The sequence below is a fragment of the Mytilus galloprovincialis genome, chromosome 8, assembly GCF_965363235.1.
Source record: "Mytilus galloprovincialis chromosome 8, xbMytGall1.hap1.1, whole genome shotgun sequence".
Taxonomy (NCBI): Eukaryota; Metazoa; Mollusca; class Bivalvia; order Mytilida; family Mytilidae; genus Mytilus; species Mytilus galloprovincialis.
This window is the reverse complement of record NC_134845.1, coordinates 54,542,817-54,566,028: the sequence shown is the minus strand read 5'-3', so window position 1 is coordinate 54,566,028 and position 23,212 is coordinate 54,542,817. Positions and strand designations below refer to the sequence as shown.

The 23,212-nt window shown below is 31.1% G+C and overlaps 1 protein-coding gene across 1 annotated transcript; it reads left to right on the top strand.

Annotated features, from left to right (window-relative positions):
* Nucleotides 1-1,337: 1,337 nt before the first annotated feature.
* LOC143043384 (uncharacterized) lies at nucleotides 1,338-22,756 on the top strand. The gene is made up of 6 exons (XM_076215712.1): nucleotides 1,338-1,448; nucleotides 11,820-11,872; nucleotides 13,534-13,642; nucleotides 17,165-17,211; nucleotides 20,258-20,308; nucleotides 22,487-22,756. The coding sequence occupies exons 1-6, from the start codon at nucleotides 1,342-1,344 to the stop codon at nucleotides 22,729-22,731; spliced, it is 612 nt and encodes a 203-aa protein (XP_076071827.1). The 5' UTR covers nucleotides 1,338-1,341; the 3' UTR covers nucleotides 22,732-22,756.
* Nucleotides 22,757-23,212: the final 456 nt, after the last annotated feature.

Here is a 23,212-nt window from a genome sequence, read left to right as displayed (position 1 = left end):
TCCTGCCTTTTTGTTGCGCAAATATTCATTTTCAGTCTTGCTTCGTATAGTTAATTTTTCTCCAGTTCTTTCACAGTTAGAATATTCTTTACAAAAATATTGCTGTAAGGATTCTTTTACGTAGAGAGAGAATGTATCTCTTTTTACAAGGCGCATCTGAATTAACGTTCCCATTTTGATCAGACGTTATTGCGTGTATAAAATATATATGCCTTCAGCAAACTCAAAAGGAACGGATGAAGTCCAAGTAATTACTTTAATTAAGTCACCAGTCAAGCCTGGTTATTAAACTGTTAGTATGTGTACTGCAAAGAGCACATAACAATGTTTGTTGGTTAAGTATTACCCTGCACTTGATTCATACTTGCCAACTTTTCACTAGATAAACATATAGATAGATTGTAGATGGTAGCACGAGGAGGTCAAAACGAAAGTGGTGGCTTTCCTCGATTCAAATTCACTTTGTTCGACTGTAAATTAAAAAAACTAGACTACACATACTACACTAACCACAATAAAAGACCATTAAAGTCTTAGATACATGATTTTTATTAGTTGTTATTGACATTGAACTACAAATTTAGCTGCGAGTACTCTCACAACTTCTCACTTGTTCGTTTTATTCTGTTCTTTTACGTTAATGTAATAGTGCGTTTAGTTACGGGAGCGGCAAATATTTGCCTCTATCTAGAGCGCTTCGATCAAAACATATTCCCGTATTTGTCCTTTTAGAATATAACTTATTCATGGGGGCTTGAATGTATACTGATTTTACCATGAATTTGCCCTTTAAGGTGATAGTTTACCCCTCGCTATCGCTCGTGGGAAAACATTTAGCATAAAGGGTCACTCTTGAAACATCGGTATAAATTCAAGCCCCCATGAATTATTTCTTAATCGAAATTAATTCATAGGGCGTGTTTATACATAAACACAATAGAAAAGAATAACCCATTCTAATTTGATCAGGAAAATAGGAATCAAGTCCTAAAAATCATAATGTTTGCCGAAAATATTATTTTTGGTTGTACATTACATAAGTCAGATAACATAACTTTCCCCATTTCTTGATAAGCAATCAGTTACAATTTTTTCATGACATTGGACAAGTTTAAAATTTACGATAAAAACGATATATTCCATAAATAGAAATATAGTTTATGAAGCATTCTCCTGCAATTTTTATGCGTGATTTTTTGTAAAACCAAGGTTGAGGACAGATAAACAGGAAAACTCTTTGTATGAATCACCCTTTGGAACTATTCAAACTATAAGCGGATATCACACTCCTGTGATGAAATAACAAATATTTCCTCAATCTCTAAAAAGATTTTTGAACAGATGGAAGTTGTAAAAGTAATATTTTGTGTAGCTTTCTTTGAGGTTTACCTGCTATTGACAGTTGAGTGCAATGGGAATCAGAACGGTGAATGCAGCAATAACACAAGGTAATACGAATGTTTATATAACGAAAACAAATTTTTATGTGTTTAATCATACAAAGTTTAACAGCTTGTCATTTGGGTTTTTCTTTGTCAATTGTTATAAATGATTAACGTGTTGAACATTCACTTTACCATGTTTACATCGGGCCATTATTTCTAACCTTGCTTAAGTCGTCTTGTCAAATTAAGCTGACAGAGTCATGTTCGACGATTTGACTCAAATTCTCATATTTTATAACAAAACTGATTAAAAAAGATACAAACAAATCAACGATGCATGTACTTGATATAATAATGAATCAGCATTTCGTGTGTATTTTACTTTCAACTGTCATCAACTTAATCATCAAGGGGACCTCTAACGACTGTGGACAATTATAACCCACTACAATTGAATTTTCTAGATCTGTTTGAATTCATAGCATATTACGTTAAACAAATATGTTAATCATATCAGATTATTTCATGGCATTTTTCATATCGCATGTATTATAAGCCCTAGGTTCAATATCAGCCCAAGAGCCCCATGGCTCGAGGGCTGATATTGACCGAGAGCTGATAATACATGCGATATGAAAAATGACATTTTATGATCTTTTTATCATCTGCTTCAACAATGGAGAAAAATAACAGATTCATATATTGATCCATTTACGTGGTTCCCAAATAGAAGTCCAAACAGTGAAAAGTTCACGGACGTCTAACCTCAAATTTAGTACATTCGATATGATATCTTTCTATCCTAAGACTCAACGGAGAAGAAAAACATTTTAATATGGACTAATCGACAAAAAAAATCATTCAACAATATACATAATGAATACTGTTTGGAAAGGTCAACTCTTTTTTAAAGTAACTTTCTAAATTATGTTTGAAACATTTTAAAAAATGTTTTAATTTTTTTTTATTATTATTATTTTACACAATATTCTTTCCAGTATCCCAATAAGTGTGTTGTACACTACTTTGTAATGTTTTCACTGAAAACGTAGCATTGAGGTGTATTTTCAGGAATTTGCCGAGTATCACCGGAATGCCATGCGATAACGTTACGGAAAGGCATGTAATAACAGTCAAAGCAAGTGATAAATTTTTCATATCAGCCCGTTAAGCACCAAGTCGAAAAACATAGAATTTACGGTAATTTAATGCTTTTATCGTAAAGTTAAATAGTTTAAGTATATGATAATAGTTTTTATCACCTGAAAAATATTTTTTGCATGAACCCCCTGAGGGGTCCGGAAGTCAGAATAAAATTCTCGGAACGTCTCGAAAGTTTTCGGTCATTTATACAGGTCTTAACAGGTTGTTATCAACGTCTTTGATATGGTCCCTTGATGGCCTTGACGACGCAATTATATTTGTTTAAAAACGACCACTGTACACTGTGTGTATCTGGGTCAATTATAACGTGGTAGCGTATGTTGTCTCAATAACATGTGAACTAATTATGTTTGAAGATTTAACCACGGGATACTGAGTGTGTATTTCATCATAGACTTACGGGAGAGAAGATTCTGGTTAAAATATTATTATTAGAAAGGAAAACAGAAAGATAATATTCTTATCAAAAGTATTTAATTCAATCGGAATCAAAGAAATGTATACAAAATATATACTGTATTTATGTTTCTGAAGAAACTAACAATGATTCAAATCAGAATATTTTCAGAGTTGCAATTAAGAAATAAGTATTTTATATTACAAGATACTCTGCTTTGGTATTTTTAAATATTCATTTGTAAAGAAAACATAAAAATTAAATCTAAATAATTTCTTGCATCCTACAAACAAAAAAATTTTATAAACAATTATCATTATATTTCTACGTTAATTACTTCATACCATTTTAGTATTAAGGTTTTATGAGTAATTATTATTTATTTTTTTGTATTGTAATATATCCATTAAACGGAAAGTAAGATAAATTTAGTAAATATTTAAATTTTAAACGATCGTGAATAAAAGTACTTGTGTGTTTTCAATTCATAAAGCATGATTTTAAATCCTTGCAACTGTAAAAATAATTTACAATAATCACAAAAACATTTAATTACAACCATAATGTTGATTATTGTATACCGTTTTAGTATGGATTTAGAAGTCTTTGCTTATATTTTGTATATTAATATATTCACATAGTGGAATTTTAGAATTTAAAAGTAGATTCATTCGATAAATAAACTGTCCATCCGTAAATACTTGACGTTCGTGTTTATTGATATTATATATATTCAAAAGAATTTGAAAAAAAAAAAATACTAACAGGAACGTTAGTTTTTTATAAAAAATAAATTCAATTTATGTTTGTTTGTTTTATTATAGTTTAACCGTATAGCATCTACGTATTTGTACTATATGGCACGGTTTTGAAAATTGTATTCATTGTGTTGACCAACTATCCTACACTTCTTGTTTCATTCACATTGTAGATCACATTTCAAAAGCACACTATCGGTTTGCGTTCTCAAAAATTCCGGATAAAATGTCAATGAATCCGGAGTCAAAACATTTAATGTAAGCCGTTTGACATTCGAATATAACTATTAGATTAAGATATGTGATGATGCAAATGCGTATTCTTTTCCTGAGTATCAGTGAGATGCTTTCTATTTACTCTTTCGTGCGCTAAGATACTACTTGCATGCAATATTATTAAATTCACTCGTGAAAGCTTATTTCCGTTTTTGTTATCTAAATTCAGGACACGGCAGAAAGAGCTTCACATGTGACTTTCAAGCACGGTCATTATTTCTAACGGTATTCTGACCTCGAGTTGTTTCTCTTTTGTTTCTTTTTTGAGTCACTGTCCCATTTTAAACTTTGACCTTTTCGAAAAGCTAAGGATTGTCTACCCAAGGAATAGATTCCTTAACTTTGTAATGTATTTAGCCTTTTAACTTTTTTCATTCGAGCGTCACTGATGCTTTTTTTGTATCTACTGAACTCGTGTCTGACGTACATTATTTTAATTCTGGTATCTTTTTATATCTACATTCCTTTTTATATAAATTGGTTGTTTTGAAAGTGTGTACAGGTATTCATAAACTTCTGAATTAAGAAAATTCTTCGGCAAAACTAAGTTTCCCTGTAGAATGTTTGAATTGATTTAAGTAAAATCAGGAAATCCTTAAAATTTGAAATGTTTTATGAGACCAAAATAAGTCTCTTCATAAGAGGTCCCAATTAATTGCATGCCACAGGTTTCACCGCATACAACATCTACCATGAGTAAAGACAGCTTCAAATACGAGTTGAGAATATAAAGGCATTCATGTAGGAAACAAAATATAAAGATATGATAGATAAAATAAATGCATCCAGAATTCCACATTATAAAGCAAACTGAGTAGGTTTGTGCAATTTGCATAAGTCATCCGGTTAGTAGAAATTAGTATTTGCCAAAGGGTTATAATCGAAAAAATTATGTACATTCCCAAGTAATAAATAAAATAGTCGAGCTTTAAAATAACTACAGATAGATGCAGTCCTAACCTGTACAGCAAGTTAACTTGATGACCAGTCATTTGGACTGGTCAAAGTTAACCTGTGACCGGATTTAGGACTGCTCTGACCAGTCCTAGGACCAAAATCTAGTTAACTTGAAAAGCGGACATGGTCCTAGGACTGCTTTTTTTGTCTGCCAAAAAGTTAACTTGGAAACAGGTCCGCTATTGATATAAGTTAACTTCGAACCAGTCCTGTCATAAGTTAACATATTAAGTAAACTTCGGAACCAGTCTTGTCATAACCAGTCCTGCAACAAAGTTAACATAAGTTAACTTTTGCTTTGACAAATCCGATCAAAACCAGACCTGTTCCCAAGTTAACTTTTCAATGTTCTGATCAACACTAAGTTAACTTGTAACCAGGACCGCTCTACATCGATTTTTTAAAAATATTTTTCATATCTTTGTTTCGTAGTATAAACATCGAAAATAAAGTAAAATTAATAATTCCGATTTATAAACCGGATTAAATACAAATATTTGAAAATTAAGAACGCATAACACGTTGCTTTTAACACAAATTTATCTGTGATCTGACAATCTATCTATTATAAAAACGATCTTGGTTACAACGATAACGGGCACTGAATATATATTCCTATACCTATCAAATTCAATCATATATGCACTTTATTATGTATATTTTTGAAAAGATGTATATTTGATGTTAGTTGTATACGTCCTTGTTAGTTATAATCCCTGAACTATGCAGCCACAATCAGCAATAGTTTATTTCATTTAAACACATGACTACAAATTTTTGTTCGCATAAAATTATATTCAAAATATTGATACGTAACAAAATTTCAGTAGTTTTGATACCTCATGCTGACTTGTACAACTAAATTATTTGACCGCATTGTCCAAAACTGACCATATGTGCACTATAATTGATAAATCTATATACCCGCATAGTAAATTAGCCATATTTTTATGTCAGGATTAAATGTATGATACAATGGACAGCAATATTGCAATATAATAACAACAAATTTTTGGTCGCATAAATTTAGGGTGCCAGCATGTCCTCTTTTTACTCAAAATACTGATACGTAACAAAATTTCAGTAATTTTGATACCTCATGCTGACTTGTACAACTACATTATTTGACCACATTGTCCAAAACTGACCATATGTGCACTATAATCATGATAATTTGTAAATCTATATACCCGCATAGTAAATTAGCCATATTTTTATGTCAGGATTCAATGTATAATACAATGGACAGCAATATTGCAATATAATAACAACAAATTTTTGGTCGCATAAATTCAGGGTGCCAGCATGTCCTCTTTTTACTCAAAATACTGATACGTAACAAAATTTCACTAGTTTTGATACCTCATGCTGATTTGTACAACTAAATCATTTGACCGCATCCACCAAAACTGACCATATGTGCACTTTAATTTGTAAATCTATATACCTGCATAGTACATTAGCCATATTTTTATGTCAGGATTCAATGTATGATACAATGGACAGCAATATTGCAATATAATAACAACAAATTTTTGGTCGCATAAATATAGGGTGCCAGCATGTCCTCTTTTAACTCAAAATACTGATACGTAACAAAATTACAGTAGTTTTGATACCTCATGCTGACTTGTACAACTAAATTATTTGACCGCATTGTCCAAAACTGTCCATATGTGCACTATAATTTGTAAATCTATATACCTGCATAGTAAATTAGCCATATTTTTATGTCAGGATTCAATGTATGATACAATGGACAGCAATATTGCAATATAATAACAACAAATTTTTGGTCGCATAAATTTAGGGTGCCAGCATGTCCTCTTTTTACTCAAAATACTGATACGTAACAAAATTTCAGTAATTTTGATACCTCATGCTGACTTGTACAACTAAATTATTTGACCGCATTGTCCAAAACTGACCATATGTGCACTATAATCATGATAATTTGTAAATCTATATACCCGCATAGTAAATTAGCCATATTTTTATGTCAGGATTCAATGTATAATACAATGGACAGCAATTTTGCAATATAATAACAACAAATTTTTGGTCGCATAAATTTTGGGTGCCAGCATGTCCTCTTTTTACTCAATACTGATACGTCACAAAATTTCAGTAGTTTTAAAACTTCATGCTGATTTGTACAACAAAATTATTTGAACACATTGACCAAAACTGACTATATGTGCACTTTAATTTTTAAATCTATATACCAGCATAGTATATCAGCCATTATGATATTTTATATGTCAGGATTCAATGTATAATACAATCTACAGCAATATTGCAATATAATAACTAGAAATTTTTGTTCGCATAAATTTAGGGTAACAGCATGTCCTCTTTTTATTCAAAATATTGATACGTAACAAAATTTCAGTAGTTTTGATACCCCATGCTGACTTGTACAACAAAATTATTAAATCATAACTGACCATATGTGCACTTTTATTTGCAAATCTATATACCAGTATAGTATTGTACCGAGCGCCTTAATGTCCTCTCTTTGCACTCCTGTGCACATTTGAGTAGAACCCAAAATGTACACGTAATCAATATATTGGAAAACTATTAAATTAATGCAAAAAAAAATTCTGAATAAATTGAGAGTGTCAGCATTTCATCTCTTTATTCATAATACCAGTCACTACCTACATGTATATAGTAGTTCATGATGGTGTGTAAAACAACACTATTATGCCGCATCATCAAAGTACCAACACTGACATGACTGACATGTCTAAATTCATTTGTACTATTTATCTGTATCTGTTGTGGTACAGGTAGAATCCTGTTTAGGCTTTTATACACGGTGGAGAAGAGCGCCGTTGTTATGGGCGGTGTTCTTGTAGAGCGGTCTTAAATGCCTCTACAGAACCTGCATGCTCAACTTTATCTGGTAGTTGGTTCCAGTCAATAGTTGTTCCACAAAAAATGAATGTTTGTACTGTGGTTTGTTGCTATTTGGTACTTTAAGTCCTCTTGTGTTATTGATAACTTGACGTTCGATGATATTGTCAGTTTCACAGTTTGAATCAATTTTGGCTTTTATTGTTCGTTTAGGTCTTGCTGGTATGACAAAATTGTCGGCTGGTAGAGCCGGCACCAGACCCTCAACCACCTTGTAAATCAGGATAATTTACAATGATTTTTAAATAAAAAACAAAGTATATGAGGTTCTCTTCTGAGAATAGTATACTGTTTATCTATTTTGTCGGTTGATTGATTTTATTTAAAGTTAAACGTCAAGTGACAACTATTTCAGTAACTTTAGTTCGCATTGAGTATAATTTTGGGAAGTCCCATGCATATATCAATATCATATCACAACCATGTTGTTCTAGAATGTAATAGATATAGTGATGTAAGAAAACTATACATTAAGAAATATTATTGGCAATATCCATCCACTTTTAAACTTATACAGTTGTTATCAGTTCACAATGTGAAAGAACTTAATAATTTAGGTAAATTTTTGTTTAATATTGAAAAAATTCGTAATATGTAGTTGTATTAATTATTTATCATATGAATTTATTTTCATTCTCCGCCATACATGTATTGTGTATAATTATTGTATTTATATTTCACTGATACAAAATATTGTAAAATTGTATATTCTATAAGCTGTATTGCTTCTGAATAAAGTATTATTATTATTAATCGGCAAAGACACATCTCTCGATAAATCTGACGAATTCAAATAGAAGCTGTAAATATATACTTTCAACTGGCTTCTTATATTGACAGTCAATTATTTCAATTCAAAAGCAAACACAAATTCACCAAATATCTTTTGGTGACCCGGCAGTCAGCGGTCTTAGGTTCATGTATTGCTTTTCTTTTTTTTAAAGAAAGCAACTTGTTTGTAGATCATCATCCATGCATCTCTAGCAAAGGGTTTAAATAAAGTGCACATGAATAGGTATACGAATGATTTCAATGATTTCGAATTATTCACTAGCGAATGAATAGTTCATCGGCAATGTTTCATTGTTCATTTTGAATAAATTGAACAAAACATGCTTTTTAAAGCGAATTATTCTTTCACTATTTCACTTTCGTTAATGATTGATTTTTTTTATCTTTGTTTATATCTCGAAGCTATTGCCGGTTTATATGAACAGTTCCGCTACATAATTAAATATATGTAAAAACACAACAGGGTTCAACATAACACACAGTTCGAAAAATGTTCGTTGATAAATTTTAAGATTGAAAAAGAGGGTTCCTATTTCCTCAAACAAAGATTTTCTAAATTGGTATTGGCTATCTCTTGTTTTAGGCGAAAGCGTACAATAACTATGCACCGTATTTGGTATCATTATCTTATTTGTATTTCCATCAAGTCAGAGTATATATTATATAATTGTCCTAATGTGTAGGAAACTCAAGGATAAAGTCTTTTAATCTATTATCTAAATATATAATATAACTGCCCGAAGTGTAACTCAAAGGTTTTAAAAATGTCATGTGAAGATAAGAAGATGTAGTTTGAATGCCAATGAGAAGACTCGCCACCAGTGACCAAATGGTATACAACGTAGAAGTTAATAACTATCGGTCACCGTACGGCCTTCAACAATGACTAACACCCATACCGCATAAACAGCTATTATATTAAATGCCAAAAATAAAACAATTCAAATTAGAAAACAAACGTCGTGATTAATGTACAAATCAATGAACGAAAACAAACATGCTATACAGCAACAACAATAAAAAATCAGCCACTCAATTTACTGGCTCCTGACTTGGGACACTCTCATATAGATTGTGGCGGGATTGACTATGCTTGCTGGAGCACAAACCCTTTTAACGATCTAAAATTCTAAGCATTTAATTTACTCGAATTATGATGTTGGTTGCTGACGTATTCGGTGAATGTACAAAAAATGTAAAAAATGAAACTGCAATTATGTATCAAAATACATTAAGCGCTTAAAGGCATGTAATATGTGAAATTGTATGAAAACACAGACTATCTAATATTTACTGTTCAGTTGGATTTTAAAGATTTAACATTGCAATTGAAAAAAAATACAGTTACATGTATGTAGTTATGTGCCCTACTGTTTTAACATGACATTAAAGAGCTGTCATCGGTACCAAATTATTTGCATTAAGGTATCGCTGGACGAAGAACGATCTTGCAATACGTATATTTCAATTAATTTTCAGCTAACAAATAAGAAGCATTTCATAGTTAAGGATTGCAAATGATTCAATCATAGGTGATTTGTGTCTGGTTTTTTTTTCTTAATTATGCACCATCTTGGTTGATTTTCTTATTTCTATCACTGTTTTACAAAAGTTTTGCCTGCAATGTTCCTGACATGGGTTTACCTACAAATGTCAGGGATTGGATAGGCCAAAAAAATTGAAGAATTCAGAAAAAATATCATTAAAAAATAAGAATATTATAGAATAATTGGGACCTGAAATTTAAAGAAACTGAAAAAATGAGGAGAAAAAAATCAATTAGTAAAACAATAAAAAATGGAAAATTGACCCAACAAATGGAAGAATGTAGAAAAATAGGCCCTATCCAGACCCTCAAATATTGATTGTTGTGCAAAAACCCAGATAGTTCTTTATTTCTCCTTTAAATTGACCAACTTGTGTACGCAAAGCTCACGCTATGAATGAGACACGATATGAATATGTAACAGGCATTTTCTATATTTGGGCATTTTGTAAAATGACTGAATATTCAGTCAATTTATAAAATGCCTAACGTTGACAGGCATTATACAAAATGACTAAAAATACCTAGTCATTTTGTAAAATGACTGAAATTTTTAAGCAAAATTCTACAAATTGCCTGTTCAGTTTCAGGCAATTTGTAGAAGAAAGTTATAATTGACAAAAGTGGACAAACACCAACATATATTGCAAAGAAAATAACTTATGATTCATTAGAATTAATTTATTTTTCAAAAACCAGCTGGGAAGGGTTGTATATCATATGATGTGTACCTTTTTGTGAACTACATAAAGTACATACTTACTCTGTATTTCAGATACCAGTAGTGAATTTGTGATTTTTTTGTCAAAATGGAAGCGGATAGATTGTTCTGTCAATAGATGTTTTGATAAATAATTTGTTTTTATAACAATCAAGGTTAATTAGAATTTCACCTAAGATTTACCTGTAATTTTTTTTTAAAGCATAACATACTTGGTACACTGTTTAGGTATAATACCTTGTTTATTTGTAATGTTTCTTTTTTAATCAGAGAAATACTTAAAAGTAAAGAAAAAATATGACAAATATTCATTCATTCATTTCTTTATTTCCTCTATCAAGAGATTCAATGATAAATTAATAAATTGGAGTCAGATTTATTTCAAAAACTACTGTTTAAGCTGTCAAATGAAAATGAGTTAAAGTTTCGTTGGCTAAACCATGTTGAATCCATTTTTAATGAAACGGGCTTATCTTTTGTGTGGTTATCTCAAACATGTATTATTAGTGACATTTGGTTAAAGAATACAATCAGAACATCACTCCAAGATCAGTTTCAACAAACATGGTTTTCAAATGTGCAAGCATGTTCGAAGACATTAAATTATCGAATGTTTAAGGATAGTACTTTTTGCTTTGAGAACTATTTTGATATTTTAGAATTTCGTGATATTTATACTTTATGCAAATTTAGAACCATTAACCATAAATTACCCATTGAGATAGGGAGATGGACAAATATTCAGAGAGATAGACGAAATTGTAAATTATGTAACTTTAAAGATCTTGGAGATGAGTATCATTATATTTTGATGCACAACCAGGTAGTCACAACAGTAGAGTGTGGTGATGCAGCCTCCCACCGTCTTCTTGAGTATTAAATCTTTATATATGTATTATAGCTTTGAGAAATTTTGCTGCTCAGGTTACGGATTAAAGAATGGAACTTGTAAAAGTATGTATTTTTATTTCTTTGTGAAATTTCTATCTATTTGAAAATTTGCAGCTTATGATTTAATACTCAGATATTTTTTGTAAGAAATCGCAAAAAATAGTTTCTATTTATTTTGCAGACAACGATTAAATCATTAAAAACACAATCAAACCTCTTCAATTAACAAGGTATTTTCAAATTCTTTCTTGAAAAAAAAGAAACTTTATTACGACGGACCTTATTAGAAAACAGAAAAATGTAAATAATACATGGTTAACCTATATGTTTATGATATTTAATGTCCACTTTCAGTTTCTTATAGAAGAGGTGCGAAAAATACAAGAGGGACAGTCAAACTCATAGATTGAATATAAACTGACAACGCCATGGCTAAAAGTAAAAAGACAAACAGAAAAATAAAAGTACAGAAGCCAAAACTTATGCGCTACTTATGTTATAACAAATCCGGTAAAATTTCCAATTCGGTAGGTCACAATCGTGAAAATGGAACGGTAAAGTAGTTACGAAATAAGGAACAACCAACTCGTGATGGCGTCCGTAAAATTTCAAAAGGGATGATTTCAAATTCCCCATTTTGAACTCTTGGTTTAATAGCTTCCTTGTGAGCAGCAATCCTCTATCAAGGAAAACATGATAAGAAATAGAAGCCCAGGAATATTGTTTCAATTGGGAGATATATACTCCGTATGCAGGCGCTGCTGGATTGTTACTACATAGAAATGAAATATTCACAATCGGGAAGCTGACATTATTTTTCTTTCGTTTAGTTTTGTTTTCAACCGATCCTCATTGTCAATTTATAGATGTAAGTCAAGATATCTGTCGTATCCTTTATCTCTAGTTCGATTGGATAGATTCGTTTAACATAGTCACCAAAGTTTGTATTATTTAGTGAGGGACTTTTATCTTTCTTCTTAAGAAGTTCCTGTAAGTAGTCAGCCTCATAATAATTAAGAAACAAATCGGCAAGAAGAGGGGCACAATTGGTTCTCATCGGAATTCCGACAGTCGATATTCTGGAAATCTTATAAAAGTATACCAATGAGCGCATTAATATTCAATTTCCAATGCATACTCATCGAAAAGTAAATTTTGAAGCAGTTTGTTTACCTAAAAATGGTCTAAAATATTTCGTAATCGCCAAAAGTTTCGTTTCTGCAAATTTGTTTGTTATTTCAGGTAAACAATGACATCAAACTAAAACACTTCATTAAGTTCTTATTGTTTGCTTTGTTAATACACGATTTTCATAGCGACGTCATGTTAAAACAGTTCACGAATACACCAGATGTGCATTGCCAAAATCAACCTATGCATACAAAAAATTAGTATACTAACTTTTATAATGAATTAGCGAGTTGGTAATTAGAAGAAAGTCGATCCGAAGGGTTTGAACCACAACAGTACATTTTATACACTTTATCAACTTCATTTTAATATTTCCTTTCAATACATGGGACAGACTTCGCTTGAAAACACTTTCCATGAATAAATAAAAAAGTAGTTGTACAATGTCTTCATCATACGTTTACAATACGTCTCTATTTTTGTGATAAAATTAAGTAAAAGTTGAAACCAATTGTTGATAATTAATGGCTTTTTTGAATTTTTATGACAATACAATATTGATTTACTCTCCAATTCAATTTGTTTCTTTACAGAATGCGAAGATGGCTACTATTCAGAAAGAAAATTAACATGTAAAAAATGCGCAAAAGGCAATTACGGTGACAAATGTGGAAAAACATGCAATTGTAACAGTAAAGAATGGTACGCATCATAATTATGTTTTTAATTATCACTGGGGTAAAGCTGATGACCGTAACTGCATTCACGGTCATCCCAAGATGTCGGATGAAAAATTAGGTCAGTTTCTGTATTGTCTGTTAAAGTGTTTCTATATCATTTTCTTTACAAATCATACATTGAAACTATGTAAATTTATAAAAGAATCACTCGGAAATCACTAATTACTTCTGAAAAATGTGCATGAAACGGGAAATTCGATTTGAAAAAATCGCCAAGATGACCGTAAATCACAATCGAGATGACCGTAACAGAATCAGCGATTCATAACAAGGCTGACCGTAACTGCTTTTAAGATGACCGTAATTTGTAAATGATGACCGTAACTTTTAAAGGATGACCCTCAATTCAAAGAAATATCCGTATTTATATAACTATCTTTTTGTATCAAATGATTAATCGTGTTGGTATACACATATTAATATGAGAGTTTTATCCTATAGGTAGAAGAAAATAAGACGTGCTTCAAATGCAAAGATTACCATATGTATCTTTTTTTACAGTAGAGGGTTTAATTTTTCAAATGAATTTTCCAAAAGACATGCAAATGAACAGGAAGGGAAAACATGCTACAAAAGCGCGATAAAATGACACCTTACAAGCATAATGGAAAAAAAATGCGGTGCACAGCCCTCAACTGCTCGACAAAAGAATTTTTTGTTTGTTTCTGGGATTCCTTTTAATGACATATAATAAATACACATTTTTAAAAATGCCAAAAAATTGCATGTACACTATTGATATTATATCGTCTTTCATTTTGTCGTGCAAATAAAATAACAGAAATATTTTGAAAATATCATTCGAATAAACTAGTGAAGGTGAGCTCCAGCAAAGTAGATCCTTAAAATAGTATTGTACGAAAAGCGTATCACAAGGCGGAACGTTGTCAATTTGTATATATACAGAAATGTTATTCATACAGTCAGGATTCTACTTCTTCAAAATTATCTCCCCATTACGCCAGTTCATGCTCACAATCGTAGAAATGGAAGCCATTGTAGGGATGACGCACAGCCAATTTTGCTCTTAAAAACGGTATCTCACTTGACCCATATATTTCATCTTTTCGTACTGTCATTTTTTTACGTTATAAAGTCAACCTGTAGCTTTGATATATAATAATGATAGAATCTGAAGCGAGATGCTATATAAAATACTCTTGCTTTGTACGTTTTAAAGACAAAATATACAACCCAAACATGCCCTAACATAAAAAGGTGCACTTGATTTTTCTCTTTTCGATAAAATCGTTACCTGTTTTGGGGAATTTTTTCTTGATTCACATAATGGTAGGGCAGACACGAACATTTCTGAACTAAAAGATTGATATGTTCTCCGTCCGTGATAAAAAAAAATCGGAGGTTATGCATTTTCTACATCCAACTTATAGATACTATATATAAAAAAGAAAATATGGTATTATTGCCAACGAGACAACTATCCAGAAAAGACCAAGATGACACAAACATTAACAACTATAGGTAAGGCCTTCAACAATGAGCAAAGCCCATACCGCATAGTCAGCTATAAAAGGCCCCGATAAAAACCATGTCGTCGACTTGATATCTTATTGTTTTGCATTACTATTTAATAGATACATTGAAAACTTATGCAGATGGTGTTTTTAAAATAAGAAAATTGTCGTTTTATTGGTTTCTATTAACTTTTTAAAATTTTGTTACTATATCAAACATTACAGTTAACATTTATCGGTTTCTCGATAAACACAGAGCTTCGATTCTTTTGTCCTATTTCAAAAGTGTTTCCGCCTGCATATATCAAGACAAATTACGATTTTAATCTGCTTCCTCTGGAACCATACACATGGGCTCGATTACCAAATATTCGTATGTATTATAAATGTTTTTAATGCTCCATTTATTGGCATTATGTTTTTCTGGTCTGTGCGTACGTACGTTCGTCCGTTCGTCTGTTTGTTTGTCCGTTTGTCCAGCTTCAAGTTAAATAAAATTGAAACTTAGTACACATTTTCCCTATGGTATGATCTTTTTAATTCTAATGCCAAATTACAGTTTTATCCCATTTTCATAGTCCACTAAACATAGAAAATGATAGTGTAGATGAGGCATCCGTGTACTAGGGACACATTCATGTTTCTTCAAATTTTCGTCGTATCGCTGTCAATTTGTGTTAAAATTTTAACGTCGATATCAATAAATATTTCATTGTTTACGAGAAATATGCAATTTCCTATCATTGTTATAAATCCTAAATATGGCCAATTATATTATAGTTTAAAAAAAGACAACAAAAAGCTTTGAATACAATACGGATATTTCTTAGAATTGATGGTCATCCTATAAAAGTTACGGTCGTCCTATATAAATTACAGTCAGTCTCTACAAATTACGGTCATCCTTTACAAGTTACGGTCATCTTTTTACCAATCACGGTCATCCTTGTTTTATGTTACGGTCATCTTGAAAATATTTTGATTATGATTTACGGTCATCTTAACGATTTTTTCAACTCGAATTTCCCGTTTCATGCACATTTCTCGGAAGTAATTAGTGATTTTCGAGTGATTCTTTTACAAATTTACATAGTTTCAATGTATGATTTGTAAAGAAAATGATATAGAAACACTTTAACAGACAATACAGAAACTGACCTAATTTTTCATCCGACATCTTGGGATGACCGTGAATGCAGTTACGGTCATCAGCTTTACCCCAGTGATTATGTTTTATCGTAACTCATGATAAATACTATTATTCCGTGTTTTAGAATAAGATTAACAAACTGCTTCAATTGCCTTCCATTTCTTCTATATGAAATTTAAATTATTGGATATTTTCCTCTTTCTTTTGCTGCTTTTATCTTAACCAGGAAATGTAAAGTCAATAACTTGTCAACTTTCCAATTTTATATTTTTTATATTGTGCAAAAAGAGAGATAACTCCAACTTATTTACAGAGAAAACGGCTTTTGAAGCTGTCACTTCCAACCCACATTTGACATGATGATCTGACATGACGTCGTTAGATTTAATTATCTTCACTCTTGACACGGTAGTGTAATTTGACTAAGTAAATGTTAAAAAGACAATGTGAACAACAACAAAAAACGATTCCTAACAAACCAACACATTATAAAAAATAAACATCATACACACAGGAGATCAGTAAATTAAGTTACGGATATATACATATTGAGTAGGCAAAAAGGTAGTTTCTGAACCGGAAAATATAGTAACACAATTTATTCATCAAGAAATATTGATTAGTGTGTCTTATCTATGTGCGGAATATCTTCAGTTCAACTATTTTAATTTTCATATCGAAAGAACTTGCCTACAACCATAAGATAAGTTCTACTAGTATTTACTGTTCCTTAAGAATATTGTTATAATAAAGAGCAATCAAAACGCGTTTCATCTACTAGTATATGCTATAATCAATAAGTGGTACTCCATTCAATATATTATTTGAACGGATTTACATATTTATTTTTAAACTTTAGGTGCGATCACATTGTAGGGTGCATCCCTGGTGACGCAAGAATCAGAGGTGAGTAATATAGTGATAAATTAAATAATGTGATTGCAATTGAAATACGTATCGACGGTTCGAAATAATTCTCAAATACGTAGGAAATTTCAAAGAGTTGTCAGAAGCTGTCTATTGTCTGTTAAAATGTTCAAATATCCTTCTTCCTTTCAAAGGAATCGTGTTGTAAAAGCTTTAGTTTTCTATGTAGTGTATTATAAATGATCGTTATTTTGTTTCTGCAATGTTGTTATATAAAAAGAAGATGTGGTAATATTTGCAATGAGACAACTCTCCGCAAGAGACCAAATGACACAGAAATTAACAACTATAGTTCCCTGTACGGCCTTCAACAATGAGCAAAGCCCATACCGCATAGTAAGCTTTAAAAGGCCCCGAAATGACAAATGGCAATTCAAACAAATAACTAATGGCCTAATTTATGTACAAAAAATGATCGAAAAACAAATATGTCACACATCAACAAACGACAACCATTAAATTACAGGCTCCTAACTTGGGACAGTCACATACATACATATATATATATGTACAAAATAGGGCGGTATTAAACATGTTAGCGGGATACCAATCATGCCCTAACCTGGGACAATGGTATAAACAGTACAACATAAGAACAAACTATAAAAATCAGTGGAAAAAGGCTAGTTGTCTTATTGGGAATCATACCATATCTTCTTTTTTTTTTAAATTAACGCATCATATGGATACATTTATCAAAAACACAAATTGGACGTGGGGGGTACTTCTATATCTTACAACAAAAAGACACTAAATACTGATATGAGAGTACTAGCAGCTACCGATAGCTTGTTCAAAGCCGCTAACAACTACTAGTAATTAAAAAAATCATACATCTAACACTAAATTCTTCTTCAAGTTTTAAGTTTTGAATGTCCCTTCGTATTTCAGCTTTGTTATGGGGTCTCGAATTGTCTATTTCGAATATATACACGTTATCTCGTTTGATTCAATGACTGCATCACTGTGAAATATTCTAATTTCTTATTCATGTATTCTTACTTGTCATTTATATTTGGATTTCAACACTGTGAAGTCACGGTTTTGATTTTTTTTTATATGTTTTATAAGAATCTGAACTTCAAACTTTGGAAATACAATCATGTCATTTCCAAGGCGGAAGACACAAATTTCGTACATGTACCTGTCTTTGTAAAATCAGAGGGTGATTCATGGCATGTCACAGAAGTATTTTTGTTTGCCCTATATCATAAGAACTTTGGAAGATAAGTAAAATTCTGTCTTTATTTCCCCTGTATAATACCCGTTGCCATGGTAACCATCAAAACAATATTTAGCCTGAATATTTGAAAAAGACCCTTTTTGAAAATTTGAAATAAGGGAATTTAAACGCTCATGGAAATTAAGTTAATCAATAAAAAAGCAATTACGGTTTTTACATTGTTAATAGACAAAACCACAAACAACTCAAAAACGTTTAAATTTTGAATTTACTAAATATTTTGTTTCCATAGCAACCATATAAAAATGGGTTAAAATTCGAAAATGAAACATTTCAAAAACTCCTAAATTTTAAATCTGTTTATCTTCAAAGACAAACAATACCATGACATGTCATTGATAAATTTTGAAAGACAACATTCTATATATTTATAAAATAAAAAGAAAGTCGTGTGTTTTTTTTTCTTTTAAAAATTAATTTTAGTAAAAAATAGTCAATTTTCACCAAAATTCAGATTGCCAAACCGATGCATACTCAAACATTTTGAACATAAAAAGCTTAAACATTTCATTTATATGTGCATTTCTGACACAAATTTGGTAATTATAAATGAGAATATATGATTGATAGAGATATTTTGATAGAGAATGAAAACTTTTATCTCTGGGCAAGGTGCTCTCCCTTTTTTTCTGAAAATTTGAAAGATTTATGTGAACATTTTGTGCATTGAAGCAAGAAACTTCTCTAAAGTGTAAGGGCAATAACAGAAACCCATGTACCATTTTTAGATATTAGATTTTTTTCAGAAATTGGGAAAGTGTCAAAGAGACAACAACCCAACCAAACAAAAGAAAACAGCCAGAGGCTGGTGACTGAATGAAGGATAGCTGCGTCCAAATATACACTTGTGCATATTGAATTAAAAAAAAAAATATCATTAGATGCTATTTCATGGTCTTACAGTATATTTCAATGAGTGGCTTAAAAATTACATTTCAAAGTTCTTTGTAGCTGTCATATTTCCTTCAAAAGCAATAAAAGCATTTTACCCCTATGTTCCATTTAGCCAGAGTGGCTTAGTTTCTTGACGTACAAGGAAATTTTATACTAGATACTCCTAGGTTTGGCTGAAATTGATTCAGCAATTTCAGGAAAAGATTTTTTAAAGTAAGCCAACTAGATGAGCAAATTGTGAAAACATTATTCAAAGGGCAATAATTCCTTAAGGGGTCAATTTTCAATTTTGGTCATATAAACTTATATGTAGATCTTACTTTGCTGAACTTTTTTGCTGTTTACAGTTTATCTTGTTCGTTAATAATATTCAAGAGATAATAACCAAAAACTGCAAAATTTCCATACAATCAACAATTAAGTGTCAGCAACCCCAAACATGGGTTGTTATTTTCATTTGAAAATTTTAAGGCTTATGTTTGAGATATAAGCCAAACACTGCATGTTACCCCTAATAGGCTATGTTCTATTTTTAGCCATGGCGGCCATGTTTTTTTTTAAATAATAGAAATTTAAGCACAAACTTCATTCCAGATGTCCTAAGGATCGTATTTAGGCAAAATTTTGTAAGGATGGTTTCCATGACAACCAAGATTCAAAAGAAAAAAAAATAATACATAAAACTCATTTTCATACCCTACCGTCTTCAAAAACAAAATATAAAGACATTTGAAGAGGGGTCATGAATCGCCTATCAACAGGAACTTGATTCATATAAAGACAGGTACTTAACACAGAAAGCATTGTCCCATGTAGGTCCTACGTATAGACACTTTATCAACTCAATCGATTAAATTATAAAGTTGAGACGTCTTTATTTTCTTGCAGAAGAGAACAAGTCAAGTCACAGCAACTCTAAAAACCCACCTACCACATCAAGTAAGCGCTTGTATATTTACATATTACTTTCAATTTTTCGAGACATTGAACTGTAAATGGTCAAATCAATATAAATACAAATCTGCTGGAAGTGTTCATATACATGACACACAATGTGCATTCCGACCAAATACATAAAATAAACAAATTTAGAGAAACTAATGTAGCCATGTATACAGGCGATGTTTTCTAAAAATGATGTGTTGAAATGTTCATCAGTACAATTGTTTTTAAACATCAATTTTTTTTTAACAAATACCTTTGAAGCAGGTTGCCATGGTTACCTGTCTGCCTGTCTGTCTGTCTTTCTGTCTGTCCGTCTGTCTGATCTGTCTGTCTGTCTGTCTGTCTGTCTGTCTGTCTGTCTGTCTGTCTGTATGTCTGTCTGTCTGTCTGTCTGTCTGTCTGTCTGTCTGTCTGCAAATAAGTTTTCCACTTTTTTCTTCCGGCTTGAAGGGATTGAGTTGATATTTTAATTAGTTTATTGTTTTATCATGACAAGTTACAGATCAAGTTCGAATTTTGTTGTAGCTCTGATAATTTTGTGCAGAGTTATGGTCCTTTGACTCAAAAATTTCACTCAAATAATCAGTTTTTCGTTATGCTTGAAGATATTCATTTGAAAATTAGTATAATAGCTTTATCGTGACAGGTTACAGATCATCAGCGAATTTTGTTCTGGTCTGATGATTTTGTGCAGAGTTATTGTCCTTGAACTTAGAAAATTCACTTAAGGTGGTACCTAACACTACAGGGAGATAACTCTGTAAATTCAGCTTAACGTTTGAATTATGTAGTGTTGTTAAGGGAATATTAAGCTTCTAAATATATTTTGCTATGGAAACAAAATATTTGAGCTTAATATCAATGATCAAAATTAGTGTTTGTCAAACTGCTATATAACCAGTGTATATTTTCTGATAAATTGGTTGGTTCAAATTTTTTGAATTTTTTTTTTTTTTTTTGTCAAAGGGTCAAAGTAAATACTTTGTCAAAATTTTATGAAAATTAAACGAGCCAAATAAATCTTAGTGAAGGTGTTGGGTACCACCTTAATTTATCAATTTGAACACTTTTTTTATCATGATTGAAGATATTGACTTTATATTTGTTACGTGTAAGTTTACACCATGAAAAATTATAGATCAAGTTAGAATTTTGTTCCAGTACAACGCATTTTTAACCGGTAGAAAACTATGTCTTGCCATGCAATACTCACAGAATGCTTGTTCAGTAGTCTTATTTATATATTTTAGAGTTTATTGTGAAGTCCATTCATAAACTAGTATATTGTTTAGGGGTCAACTTCAGCCCGACTCCATGTGCAGGATTTTCTAGCTGTGTTGAGGACCCACTGATGATCCCTGACTGTGTTCTGCTCTTTGGTCGGGCTATTGTGTTTTTGAAACATTACCCATTTCCATTCTAAATTTGAATATTTACACATACATTTTATAATCGAATCAGTACTTTAATTTATAATACGTTGACAAAGTTTATATATAGGCGGCATAAATGTGTAGAAGATGCTAATATGTATCAATCAAACGAATTCTATCTATTCTAATTGTCAATGAGTAAAAAAAACTGAGAGGATAGCACAAACTAAAAAAATGGGCGATACTGGTACAATAGACAGGTCAAGCATATACTACAATCCACACACCCCTGTCCTTGCACATTTAATCATAGTCAAAGTGTAATCAAATTACTTATAAAGGGGAAAGGACACTAACAGTGACCCTAATAACTTGATTTTCGTGCGTTTAAACAAATGCAAACATGGCTAACTTGTGGTGATGAAACTTAAGAACTTTAACATAGCTAAATATTTTCAAAACATTTTACACATAGAAAAACCTGTTTTCACTTTTTTATCATGACTAAATGTTTTGATAATTTGTATTTTGTATACTGACAATTAAGGTGGTACCTAACTTTACAGGGAGATAACTCTGTTAAATCAGCTAAATGTTTTAATGACATTGTATTGTTAAAGAAATAATAAGCTTCTCAATGACCGACATTAGTGTTTGTCAAAAACCATATTTTTCCGAAAATGTGTCTGATTTTTGTCAAAGTAATATTTTGTAAAAAAATTATTAAATTTTAAACGAGCCGAATTAATTTTGGTCAAGGTGTTAGGTACCACTTTAAGATATATCATTTCTATTTTAGATAATGGTGATGTTGTCATCTACATGACATGTGTTGCAGTTGGTAGCGTTTTTGTTGTTGTGGGTGGTCTCCTAGTGAAGAACAAAGAGGCCATATGTAGAATCAAGTCCGGAGACAGTTCAGTGAAACATATTATTCACCACTTCAAACAACCGTGCATCAATGATGCACATAAACAAAAGGATGCAGAAAGATTGTATGATGAAATAAATGAGAAATACATGATTAACTTCGATGGTGAATAACATTCTGAGCATATACAAAAAATACTTGCATATTACACTTCAGTTGATTATTATTCATGAACTTTGAATCAAGTAAAACATTGTCTTTAAAAAAAAAGATTTTTTCAATAAAAAAAATTACATTTTATTATAATCATTATTTTTGTCAATCGATATATGTACATGTACATCACAATATGAGTTTTCTCGTTTGTTTTGAATTTGTCATGTCGTGGCTTTTTATAACTTATATGTCATGGGTTTTTTGTTCATCCTTCTGGAAGGCCACGCGATTTAACTCTCTCTGTTAAAAATGTATAGAGTTTTCTCATTGCTATTCAACCACATCTTCTAATTTGTATAATAACACACACAAACTGTCTGGTCTTACGGTTATAAATATTACTTCTAGATCATGTAATATAAAACTATGTAATTATTTTGATTTTGAATTTTCTTTTTGCACAATTATTTTGCATTAATTTCCAGACATAAACAACTA

Bases quoted from the DNA above. Each gene is read 5' to 3' on its own strand.
- LOC143043384 (XM_076215712.1), top strand. From the start codon at position 1,342: ATGGAAGTTGTAAAAGTAATATTTTGTGTAGCTTTCTTTGAGGTTTAC. The intron at 17,212-20,257 runs GTGAGTAATATA...ATTTTCTTGCAG, and splicing joins TGGTGACGCAAGAATCAGAG to AAGAGAACAAGTCAAGTCAC. The intron at 20,309-22,486 runs GTAAGCGCTTGT...TTTCTATTTTAG, and splicing joins AAACCCACCTACCACATCAA to ATAATGGTGATGTTGTCATC.